We start from the raw sequence: 13,258 nt of genomic DNA, 5'->3' as shown, positions 1-13,258 counted from the left end.
AAGACGCCGGCAGCAGCTGGAAACCTGAGGACTACATCTCCCGGCAGCACCCGCGGCCATGACAGCCAATCAGTTGCTCCGCTGGCAGGCGGGCGGGCCGTGGCTGCACCAATCGCCGAGGTCGCTGCTGGAGAGGCCCAGGCGCTCGGGCCGGGAGCGGAGAAGCCGCCGAGCCCTGCGGGACGTGTGGAGCCCAGCTGGGGGCCCGGCCCTGGACATGCCTGTCCGCACCGAGGCCAACAGCACGGCCTCCGGCTCCTCGTCCCTCATCCCGCCGCCTCCCATCAATACCCAGCAGCCCGGGGTCGCCACCACCCTGCTGTACAGCGGCTCCAAGTTCCGGGGCCACCAGAAGAGCAAAGGCAACTCGTACGATGTGGAGGTGGTGCTGCAGGTGAGGGGATCGGGGGTCCGGGTGTGGAGCCTGGGGGTGATTGCTCCCGGAATGTGAGACCCGGGTGTGTTAAGAATGGGGTGATATCCTCTCTGGCTATAGTCTCCCCCCAAAGGAGATGCATGCCCCCTACCTCGCTGGGGGCACAACTGGTAGGGTCTATCTGGGCATTGCCTGTAATGATAAAGAGCTAAGTAAAGCATGATGGGTACAGGGACATGAGATAATGGGCACTCTGGGGTCAGGGGGTATGATAGGTGACAATGTACAGGGCGTGAGATAATGGGCACTCGGGTCAGGGGTATGACATAATGGGCACTCTGGGGTAAGGAGGTATGATAGGTCACTGTACAGGGTGTGAGATAATGGGTACTTTGAGGTCAAGAGGTATGATGGGTCACAATGTACTGGGCATGAAATAATGGGTACTCTGGGGTCAGGGGGGTATGATGGGTCACAATGTACAGGGCATGTGATAATGGACACTCTGGGGTAAGGAGGTATGATAGGTCACAATGTACAGGTGTGAGATAATGGGGACTCTGGTGTTAGGGGGTGTGATGGGTCACAATGTACAGGGCATGAGATAATGGGGACTCTGGTGTTAGGGGGTATGATGGGTCACAATGTACTGGGCATGAAATAATGGGGACTCTGGGGTCAGGGGGGTATGATGGGTCACAGTGTACAGGGCATGTGATAATGGACACTCTGGGGTAAGGAGGTATGATAGGTCACAATGTACAGGTGTGAGATAATGGGGACTCTGGTGTTAGGGGGTGTGATGGGTCACAATGTACAGGGCATGAGATAATGGGGACTCTGGTGTTAGGGGGTGTGATGGGTCACAATGTACAGGGCATGAGATAATGGGTACTCTGGTGTTAGGGGGTGTGATGGGTCACAATGTACAGGGCATGAGATAATGGGTACTCTGGAGTTAGGGGGTATGATGGGTCACAATGTACAGGGCATGGTCACAATGTACAGGGCATGAGATAATGGGTACTCTGGTGTTAGGGGGTGTGTTGGGTCACAATGTATGGTGACTATGATGATGGGCACACTCGGGTATAATGGCTCACAATGTACATGCCATGAGATAATGGGTACTCTGGGGTAAGGGGTTTGATGGTTCACAATGTACAGGCCATGAGATAATGGGTAGTCTGGGGTCAGGGGTACGATGGGTCACAATGTACAGGGCATGGTCACAATGTACAGGGCATGAGATAATTGCCACTCTGGGGTTAGGGGGTGTGATGGGTCACAATGTATGGTGAATATGATGATGGGCATACTCGGGTATGATGGCTCACAATGTACAGGCCATGAAATGATGGGCAGTGGTTATGTTTGGTAACAGTGTATGGTGTATGTGTTGATGGGCACTCTTGGGTACAGTGCATGAGATAATTAGCATACTGGGGTTAGGGCTGTGTTGGGTCACAATGTACAGCACATGAGATAATAGCCATACTGGGTATGGCTAAAGCAAATTGTATATTATACAGGCCATGAAATAATTGGGATTTATGTTGGGCACACAGGCAAATGCGTATAGCAGGATGATTATTATCCAGAACATCATATGATGCACAAGTTCTCAAATTCGTTCCTCAGGACCCCAAACAGTGCATGTTTTCCAGGTCTCCTCACAGAATCACAAGTGAAATAATTAGCTCCACCTGTGGATTTTTTTAAAAATGTGTTAGTGAGTAATGGATACACCTGTGCACCTGCCAGGAGACCTGGAAAACATGACCTGTGTGGGGTCCTGAGGACAGAGTTTGAGAAACATTGATATGATGGATGGGTCACAGATGCCCTCACAACATCCACTTATTAGTGTTCATTCCACCTTAGTTCAGACCTTGGCATTTTTAAAATCTACTGATGAAACTTGTGCTGAATGAGATTAATTAGATTTCATTGTAGGAAAGTCCCACCATGTGTATTGCATGTAGTGTAAGCATAGCTGGGAGCCCTCTAAACCTGATACAGATTATATGAGGAGACATTTAATAGCAATATCTTACACTCCTCTGTAAGATAGCAACTTGTTCCCCTTATCTCTAAATTTATAGTCTTATTGAATTAAATGAACCTTCTTGGTTGGAGAATCTGCCGCTCTGATTGGTAATACATTGAATAAATGTCACTTTGTCATCTGTAATGAAATTAGATGATTTGGGCTCTGAGACCCAGAGATGTTCCTAAATATCCAAGTGCTTATTCCCAGGTAGGGATGTGACCATAAGATCTGCTAAATCTAATAACACAGAGCCATCACAATTTAAATCTCTGTGTCTAGTCTTTGCCCAAATACCACCCCCCCCCCATAACGTAAAAGACCAAGACCCACTACTTCATCAATGCTTTCCAGCTCTCATCCTAACTTGCTATTACATGCTCCCTCCTCCTTGTCTTCCCCATCTGTATCATGCCCGTCTGTCTGCCCCTCCCCTTGAGAATGTAAGCTCTTGCGAGCAGGGCCCTCTAACCTCTTGTGCTTCTCCTTACTTTATGTTCATCTACTTCTTACTCACCACTAGGACACCTAACACTTGGTGCCTATACTTTGTTGCTTATCTGGGTGTTATGGCCACCTATGTATCAATGAATATTATCCATGTCCTTGTCCTTCATTGTATTGTATTTTAATGCAAGTCACTTTTTGGGTTATGTACCTTGTAAGGCGCTGCGGAACACTTGTGGCGCCATATAAATAAACGATAATAATATGTGTTAATTTTATTTGACAAGACAGTTGGCGATATTAGGGCCTGTTTCGTTCCGGGTCGCTATTGCTAAAGCGTACACAGATGGGCGATTATTGCGTATGCATCGCTGTATGCGAGGGCACCACTGCGATCACGGAGGCCACGCAGAGCCATCGCTGAGTGATTGACAGGCAGTGAGCGTTGGGGGGGGGAGCGCGGAGAGATGCAGGCGTGCCTGGCCGTTTGAACGCCATTGCATGGGCGTGTATAAATTAGCCATTGCATGTGCACCCTGAGTACTCGCTGCGTGCAACGAGGTTAGCAATTTCTAAGTAAGGTCAGGGCTGCTGTAAGTCTGCGTGAGGGCCGACGGTACTCGATGTTACCGATGTTTATGGAGATTTGCAAGGTATTACGGATGTGAGATAGCGGTAGTGAGAGGCGGTGGGCGTCTCTATGCTGGCAGTGTGACGGCAATCATTAGCATATTTTCGCAGCAGACCTGCGTGGCAGTAATTACGGAGCTGCGGTCACAATAGAGATCCTTAATGAATCGGGCCCGAGTCCACTTTATGGAGCTATACATTATTAGCAGGCCAGAAGGAGCGACTTGCTGCAGTGTGTGGCTAGTACTGATTATTCTGTCCTTATGTGACCCCACTGCTGCTGCTGTCTGCTGTCCTCACAATGAACTCTGCAAGTCCTGGTCTAGATTCTGTGTCAGACATGGGGTTTTTTTACTCCCTGATCCCTTATATATATTCCAATGTCTCTGTCTTCTCTCTCCTAGGCATTATGCTCGACATTGTCAGCTCAGGGGCCAAATAGTCGTGTGATTAGTAATTAGCGCACACATTTGTGTTCCCCCGTTGCCTGCTCTGGGATCAGCATCCCACGTACGTGATAATATAATTGTGCACCATCCAGATGCTGCTGACTGGTAATACTACATTTGCAGTGAGTCACAATCCAATCTTGGATTCCCAAATGATGTGTCACCTGGCTTGTCGCCCCTGGCTGTGATTTACTTGGGAGTGGAGATGTTCAATTCCATCACTTACGTTTAATTCCATTTTATCCTTGAGGATGTTAATTGCACATCAGCGATACGTCTGATGTCCATTCATTCTATACACTACTTGCTGCTGTTATAAGCTGGTATCATTTCTGTTAGTTGTCAGAGCAACTGTGTCTTTAGACGCTGCTGCTGACATATACGCCCACTACTAATTGTCACACCCCCAGTTACCACCCAGAAATACCCATCAAAATTGCATGGATCTCCAAGCAGTTTCGATCTGCGTATTTGTGCGGTAACCATCGAGGTGCATGTACGGATGAAAGCCTTTGGACCCTTGCGCCCGATGGTTTCCCTGCGTCCACCTTTAAATCACCCCCTGAGTGTTTATTATAAAATGTATGGTAACTATTGTTCTTTATCTATTATATGCATCATTTAACCTATGTTAATCTACTATTTAGCATGTGGACATGGAGAATGCCTATCTGTGTGGATACTTGAAGATAAAAGGCCTTACCGAGGTAAGCAGTCACGCGTGTATGAATTATTACATGTGAGAAGAAGACCCTTTAATTGCTTTGTCTTAAAAAAAAAAAAAAAAACAGAATACAACAGTGGTTCCCAAACGCTGTCCTCAAGGCACCTTCAGAATCCAGGTTTTACGGAGATCTGTGCTTGAGCACAGGTGACTTAATTAGTGCCTCAGTCTGTTTGGTTTAACCGTCTGTGCTTAACCATTGGATATCCTTAAAACATGGCCTGTACGGGTGACTTGAGGACCGAGTTTGGGAACAACTGGCATACAAACAATTGAATAATACACATGTACGATAGATTTCCTGTGACGCAAGCACTAAACTGGGATATGAAGTGGTTCAACGGTTTCCAAATCTGTCACAAGCAGCTGTTCCTAGGTGTCGCAGTATATAACCATTTGTGTGTCTGTAGAAGGCCAGAGTGACTTAATGCGGATTTGCTGTTTCTCCAGGAATACCCGACCCTCACCACCTTCTTTGAAGGGGAAATAATTAGTAGAAAACACCCTTTCCTAACGAGAAAGTGGGATGCGGATGAGGATGTGGATCGCAAGCACTGGGTAAGTTCCCGCTGCCTCCAGACACACGGAGGTCGGCACAGACTTGTGGCTTATCCTACAAATACATCGTATCGGCCCAGATTCTCATTTCCTTGGTATAATGTTGTCTCTCTCCCCAGGGAAAGTTCCAGGCTTTCTATCAGTATGCAAAAACATTTAATTCTGATGACTTTGTCTTCGATGAGCTGAAAGTTGGAGACTATGTCTTTATGAGATGGAAGGTGCGTTTGTTTTGTTTTTATAATGAATTGGTCATAAGCGCAGTATTGCTTAATAAATGTATATCTATACAGCCGATCCTTAGAACATAGCTAATTCCAATGCCCCTCATATAATTTGTACTGCCTTCGTCCTCCCTGTGTCATTTGTACTGCCTCCCCCACCACTTGCTCTTGACCCCCCCCTCCTCTACCCCTTACCAAGTAAGGGGGTATAACAGGGGATATGTCTGCAGTATAACATACCGTCCTGCTGCTACATGTTATTGCTGTCTATACGCGCAGTACCTGGAATACACCACAAGGGGCAGGCTTCTCTCAGCTGGGTAATGCACCTGGGAAAAGCACTGGGCAGACTAGTAGGCTCGTTTGCATTTGCACAAGTGCAGAATCCATTGGGATCCGTTTTCTAGGTGCTTCATAAATGAGTCTTCGTTTTTAGCAAGGCACCATATTATAAGGTTCTGTAGGGTAAGGCCCGATCACCACAACATGCGTACGCGGTCCATGAGCCGAAGAAGCTTGATGTGTATTAAGGGATCTATTTACTAAGCAGTGTTAGGAGACAGAGTGAAAAGTGATAAGGTGCCAGCCAATCAGCTCCTAACTGTCATTTTTCAAACACAGCCTGTGAGATGACAGGAGCTGATTGGCTGGCACCTTATCACTTTCTTATCACTTTTCACTCAGTCTCCTAACACTGCTTAGTAAATAGACTCCTAAGTCTGTGCCGCCTTCCTGAGGATTTTGTCTGTTTCCCCCACAGGAGCAGTTCTTGGTGCCCGATCATACAATCAAAGACATCAGTGGTGCTTCCTTTGCTGGCTTCTACTACATTTGCTTCCAGAAGTCTGCAGCATCGATAGAGGGTTACTACTATCACCGGAGCTCGGAGTGGTGAGGGTCCGATGGGGAACAGGGCGGGGATTGCAGTAGGGTAGAGGGTTGGGTCACTATAGCGCAAATGCAGTGATAGCTGTAGCATAATTATATAAAGGACATCCGTTAACGAACACATCATAATCCTAACCTTCATCGATTTTATATAATCGAGCATTTTACAATTGGTCACAAAGTGAAATATTTCATTTGCGCTCACCTCAGCAGAGCAAAGAGAATAGCTGCAACAATGCAAAGAAATTAGATGCCCTGTGCAAAATATACGATGTTCATATTTTAAAAGAACGTTTTATAGCAAAACTAAATAAATATATTCGTTTTGCGGATTTTCCCTTTAAAATAAATAAATAATAAAAACAAATAACCTTTACTACCCATCATCATTTAACTGCAGTAACCATTTTAGTGATGTATACAACTGTCTATCGCTCTATTGTTCTCTTATCTGTCCTATTTTCTTATCATTTTTTTTTTCTGAGGAAGGGGGTGTTCACATTGTGTTCTGCTTTATTGGATTAAACAAAAAAAGCTTGAATGCGTTAGTAAAAAATAATAATATATATTTACAGTTTTTTTTATTTCTCCCCCACTCCCAAATGTGTAGGTATCAGTCTTTAAATCTGACTCACGTCCCCGAACACAGTGCGCCCATCTACGAGTTCCGGTGACAGGACTTACGGCGGAGCTGTCGGCACCGGAACCTGCCGTTCTCTTCCGTCAGAGAGACTTTCAGAAGAATGTATGAGTGTTAAAGCAATGACTCACGAACCAGCGTCCGCTCTGTTTTTATTTAATTCGGCCGGGTTTTCTTATTTCCTTTTTGGTTTATTTTTTTTTCCTGCTTTACATAATGCTCCACCTTTTTATTACCAAACGCAAGCCAAGAACTGGATTCCTTGCATCTTCGGGTACATGGAATACGTCCTTTTTGGCCTGAGGTCGGAACGGACATTGTAACAGAACTTGTAGAATTTGCAATCCAAGACCTCCTCTATGAACAGGGCAATGAGGATGAGATTTTTGTATGTTGGCTGCTCAGATCGACCCTTCCCTAGTTAGGCATGTTCCGTGGTTTCCTCAGATCTTACACGGGTTACACACTCCCATCAGCGCGAAGGATCTATCCCCCCCCCCATACCCCTTTGTCACATAGTCTAGAACCCTTACCAAGATTTAGAATAAGTTAGTTTTGAGGTCCACTTTAACAGGGTCCTAATGTCAAAAGGAAACGGTCCTCCAGACTACAATACATTTACCCGTTTTCACATTGAAAATGGCAAATGTCAGATTTTTTTTTATATCTATAAATATATATATTATAAATACACATATATTTAATCAAAATATAAATCTATGGATGCCTCATGTGACCAGAGTTGAAGAAGACGAAGTATGGTGTGGAAGCCTACACTATTTATCCAGGGTATATAAATGCAGTGTATCCCCCCTCCCTTCAGTATCATTCATCTAATGTATGTCCTGATTTTTAAATTGGGGATAGAACCCAGGAATGGAACAGTGCCAGCGTGTGGCAGATTGTGGTAGTGTGATGCAAAAATGTTTTCATTTCTTTTTATTTTTTCCCCCCCCCAGCAAGAGTGGGAGTGCTCACTTACAAGAAAGACTATTGCGCAAGTGACTAATTGCGATGAGCTACGTTTGAATTGTCATATTTGCGAAGTTTCATGGATTAAAGCGCGGCAGGCTTTTCACAGCTTTTTAAGACTTCAGCCATATTCTGCAGCTCTGATTCTCAACAAACTCTTAAAAAAAAAAATATATATATATATACATTTTATTTTCCTTTCAAAGCTGCCAATGCCAAAATTCTGTGCGGGAAATGTGTCACAGAAACGCTTTCACCGTTACGCCGCCGAAGTGAGTTGTGATACGTTGCTAGCTGGCTGCTTGGATATTTCATTTTACCTGCAAAAAAGAAAACATGAAATGAATAGGAAATGGGACTTGTTTCATATTTTTTTTTTCTCGTCCCATCCCAGTTGTGGATCCACGAGACAGAAGTGACTTTACACACTATGGTGAGGGTGGGGGACACCGAATAAAACCTAGTTGCCACTTTGTGCTAAGGTACCCTGCAATGCATTGTGTTCCCGTGGAATCTGGACTTTAAATAACCCTTTGGCTTTTATTTTAGGTGTTTATGACCCACTTTCATGTTTGCATCCAACATGATCTCTCTTGCGAAAGATACTAACCTCAATGAGCCTTTATTCTTACAATCTAAAGGACTGCTCTCTAATCCTACACCACATGGGGGTCTTTACAGATTTGTGATGTCTTTATTTTATCTGTGATTGAGAACGTGTTTTACTGGCCACGCACGGCCATTCTGTCTGCCAATTTGGTAGTTGTTGACCCTAGAACAGCCGTATGCGCTCCAAAAAAAAAAAAAAAAAAAAAATCGGGTTGGCTGGAGAGAAATCCTATTGGACCACACCTGTTTCTAAATGCTGGCTATTGACCACATAGGTGCATGGTGGTGTCACCTGCGGCCGGCTGCCCGATTGGGCTCAGCTGCTTTATCCGCCTGTGTGGCCAGCATTAAGACGAAAGGGCTACTCCACTTTCATTAAAATCTTAGTTAACTCTACTGGAGCGAGCACCCAACCTACATTCAACATCGGCAAACTTCAAGCACCAGAGAGAAGTGTCCTGTTCGCCCCCACACACAATATGTTTTTAAGCCTATGTAAGTGCTTACATTAAATGTCCTGTATTGCCTATGGAATAGAAGTATAGATTTTAATAAAAGTGGAGTTACCATTTACACCTTCACATTTAATGAAAACCAACAGAAGTATTGGTAACCATCACAATTATATTGATGTATGTTTCAGAAACCTGCCGTAACTAAATAGGTTACGACCTTAAGCAATGGGGCTGTGACTTGCATACATTGGGCCATAACAAAAATCACACAATGTAGAGTGATGGGATTGGTCAATTTGGCTGTTTTGCTTGGCTTGTCCGGGTGAAGGGAACATTGGTTTAGTCCGTAGTTTGATGCTTTAACTTTTTAGTTTGACACACAATTGAATGTGTATAGTTTTAATCCTATATTGCGGGATTTCTTACTTGCTAGGCTGCTATTCCTAGGTACAAGGTAGTATGGTTTATGTCCACCATTGCTTTAGATTAGTGGAAGGTAAACCATAGGTTTTGAGGATTGCAGGAGACCCATCCACCCGCAGGTCCACGTACACCTTAGAGCCTGAGCATCAATGCATTGAATGGGTGCCCTGACATTAGAGTGGCAGTATACAAAACACTGCCGTAACCTCTTTAGAAAACTGCACGCTTATAGTAGCCTATGCGCAGGTCCTTGCTTGGGTGGCAGCAGCTTTTATTGAGTTACAAGAGGCCGGTAGCTGAGCAATCCTATACATGATACGTTAATTTAGTTTGTCGCCAAGAAGTATGCAATGCAGCATGGTTTCTGCAAGCACATAGTAATACTCAGTATTGCTTCATACTTACACCGGAGAAGTGTTTGGGGGTCTTTTTTTGACTTCTCGTTTATATTTAACGCTGCAATCCAAAATAAGGTCAAGCACTCGGTGTTTGCACTTGCTTAGAACAGGAATTTGCTGTCGCTGTTGCTAGGATTATCGGAGGTAAGAGGAATAAACGTTTGATAAACAAATCCCACCATTGCGCTGCCAAGTGAGACGTTCTCCGGGCGTCCTGACTGCAAAAATTTATGCTGCGGCATTTAGCCAAGCCGGTTGCACCACAATACTGTAGTGTAACGGTGTCAGCAAGTTTTAGGGTGTCACTGGGAGTTAAATGTCGGGTTTGGCAAACAGTCCTAATAAAAAGTCACTTCAAACTGCAGATTTGTCTTTTATTTCGACCAAATGCACAGGTTTAAATTGAAATGAATACTTAGTATTTTGCATATAAACGAAGATCGATAGATGAGACTTCTAAAGGTGAGTCTTGGTTACACCGCTGAAACTTACACAACTACTTACAACCAGCCCCAGGCTGCTAGGTGCAGATTGGCAGTCACAGTATGGCCTCTGAGGGCCTGATTCAGCTTAGATTGCAACTGCAAATAGCAATGCAGCTGAGCGATTTTTATCATGCTCGTATGCAGATTAGCGCACAATGGCAAGCCAGCAAACACAAATGATTGGGGGGGTGGTCTTATAAACGCAGATATGGCTTACCGTTTGGATGCGGTTTAATGGGCGTCCATAATTTAGCCAGTACGATCGCCTCCGCAGCACAAGAGCTCTCTGCGTGTGCAGAGACTCGCAGAGTTAGAGACAGGTCAGACTAGCCACAAGTAGACGATGTTCTTGATGTGTACGCTTGTCTGCGCGTGCGCTCGCAGAAGAGAGGGCAGCAGTGGGTGTCTCTATGCACGGATAAGGTGGCTGCATCTGCATATACTAGCAGCTGCGTTCTGTCAGGATTGGCAGATACAATTGCGATCCAAGCTGAATAAGGCCCTGAGTTCGCAATCACTTAAGCATCGCTCCTGCAACACACCCATAAAACAAACTATCTCCGTGCATCCGCATAGCCACCTAGGAACGCAAAATATACTTTCAAGACATTTATGAGGCTGTGCTTCTAAATCGGTTATGCGACTCTGAACTGTGCGCGGTAGAAAAAAAACCGCCCAACATTGCAGTCGAGACAGAATCAGGCCGGGAATGTCTAAGATGTGCATTTATTGACCAGCGGGTTGTGAAAGCTGATGATCATTTGAGATTTGACTGATCGTATTTATTTCTACTGTTGTTTTAAATCTAATGAGCCAGACTGATTTAGTATTTATTTCTTCTGCCGTTGTACATTGATCAGCCGAAGCAGCCGTTGGTCGGAGGCTATGAAACAGAAGCCTAAATAATAGACAATAGGCCAATATCATCTGTCAGGGAAATATTTAAGCCATAACCATTAAAAGCAATATAAGGCAAGAGTGGGGGAAAAAGAAAAGGGGAACAACGAGAAGAAGGGTAGAACAACAATAGAATTTAAGAGCACTATTAAGGGGTCCCCGGCATGGAACAGTTATGGAAAACGAACCAGGGACTCTACCTGATGCTATTTGGGAAGGGTGTCATTTAAATGGGAGGTAATATATTCCATAGATGAAACATACCACAGCCTATTTACAAGTTCCTCACAGGTGGGAGATTGAGGGGGCTTCCAATGTTTAGCTAGTCTGGAGGCATTACACAAATGGACAATCCGTTATTCACAGGCTTGGTTGCTGAACGCAAGGGCCCATGCAGCTGAAGCACCAGCGGGTCTCTGGGCACAGTGCAGAAGGTAACCCGCATCTGCAGGTTTACCGCCATAGACCAGAACTATTAGATAACAGGACAGCCCCTCCAGATAAGAATTTGCCCACACCATGCCATAGTTATGCCAACATTGGTCAGAAGAATGCAGATACAAGTGATGTATCCTATCAGAAGTCCTGTACCATTGAGTATAGGCTTTAAAAAAAAAAAAAAGGGTTATAATAGCTGACGTTAATGGAAGCCTTGGCAATCCTCCCCGCATACAAGATTATCCCTCATTGTCAAACTCCAGGCTAAGGTCACATCCCACGCACAAAAGTCTTTCAGAAGATGTTCTGGAGTAAGACAGTGATGTACTGCCCCATGGAATACTCAGAGGTTCAAAGGGTAAAGGTGTATGAGGTATCCAGGAGCAACATGGGGTATGTATGAAGTGACTGATCTGTAAATAGGGATAATGAGTTGAGGGGAGGCAGTAACAGTCCTGCAAGTCAGCAAATGTGGCAGGGGGCAAACTGGTCAGAGTCATGAAAAAGTCATTAACCCCAGCCGGGAGCCACAGGGAGGTCATCGTGTATTCAGAATATCTGAAGGCAATTGTGAGAGATTGTAGCTGTATAAAGGATATATGATTGTTGTCCAGCACCTGGCGTTGAGGGATAAATCATTATTATGCTTTATTTATATGGTGCCACAAGATGTAAGCAGTGCAGTATGTGACTTACAGTACAGGACATTGACAAGCTTTATAAACATTGCTGCATCAGCAGTCATAATCCCCAAATATGCAACAGGTCGCTGTTGGCAGTGGGGAGGAGATGATGGTAGACGTGATGGAAGGAAAAGCACATGAGGGAAGAGGGCCCTGCTCATGAGAGCTTACACAAATCCCGCTTGATCTGGATCAATCAGAGTAGGTAAAACCTTGGCAAACAAATTAATATCGATGTTTAAGAGCGAGTTAGAGCAAGTAGTATGATCCTTATCAGGTTGCGGAATAATAATCATTTTAGAACTAGTAGAGTCTTGGTGGAAGGGAGACCCATCTGAAATAGAATTAAACAATCTTATCGGATGGGAGACTAAAGCCACATACACACTAGACGATATGAACGATAACGTTATCGTTCATCGCGTTCAATGTTGTCCAGTGTGTATGCAAGACATCGTTTTCTTTCATCACCCGTACTTGCAGGCCAACCTGACGATATCGTCTACAAGTACGGGGATGAAGGCAGGTGCCGTCACTGAACGATATCCTTAATGATATCATTTAGTGTTTATGCTCAATGTCTTTAACGACATTGAGCCCGGCAGTGCAGGGGAAACACTTAACGATATCGCTCATGGAGCATATCACAAAAGGTGCGTACACACTGGCCGATCAGGAAAGACAGTATGATTACGACATCATAATCGTACCGTCGTTCCTGATCACCTGTAGTGCCTGCACTGAACGATCAGTCGTTCAGTGCAGGCACAGTCCATCATTCCTGAACATGCCAATCTATCGTTATCGGCAGATTGGGCTGCATGTTCAGGCGATGGACAATGTCGGAAACGACCAGCGGGAACGCACATTGCTGGTCGTTTCTGACATAAAAGTGCACGATTACTGAGCGAT

General features: G+C 44.8%; 1 protein-coding gene across 1 annotated transcript; it reads left to right on the top strand.

Annotated features, from left to right (window-relative positions):
* Window positions 1-51: 51 nt before the first annotated feature.
* GID4 (GID complex subunit 4 homolog) lies at window positions 52-8,561 on the top strand. Its single transcript, XM_088448123.1, has 6 exons — window positions 52-394; window positions 4,600-4,659; window positions 5,127-5,234; window positions 5,354-5,455; window positions 6,219-6,349; window positions 6,957-8,561. The coding sequence occupies exons 1-6, from the start codon at window positions 59-61 to the stop codon at window positions 7,018-7,020; spliced, it is 801 nt and encodes a 266-aa protein (XP_088304249.1). The 5' UTR covers window positions 52-58; the 3' UTR covers window positions 7,021-8,561.
* The last annotated feature ends 4,697 nt before the right edge of the window (window positions 8,562-13,258 follow it).

The sequence above is a fragment of the Taudactylus pleione genome, unplaced genomic scaffold (genome assembly GCF_031769625.1).
Source record: "Taudactylus pleione unplaced genomic scaffold, aTauple2 ptg000451l, whole genome shotgun sequence".
NCBI classification, from domain to species: Eukaryota; Metazoa; Chordata; class Amphibia; order Anura; family Myobatrachidae; genus Taudactylus; species Taudactylus pleione.
The sequence above is the reverse complement of the archived record's forward strand: the minus strand, read 5'-3'. Positions and strand labels throughout refer to the sequence as shown.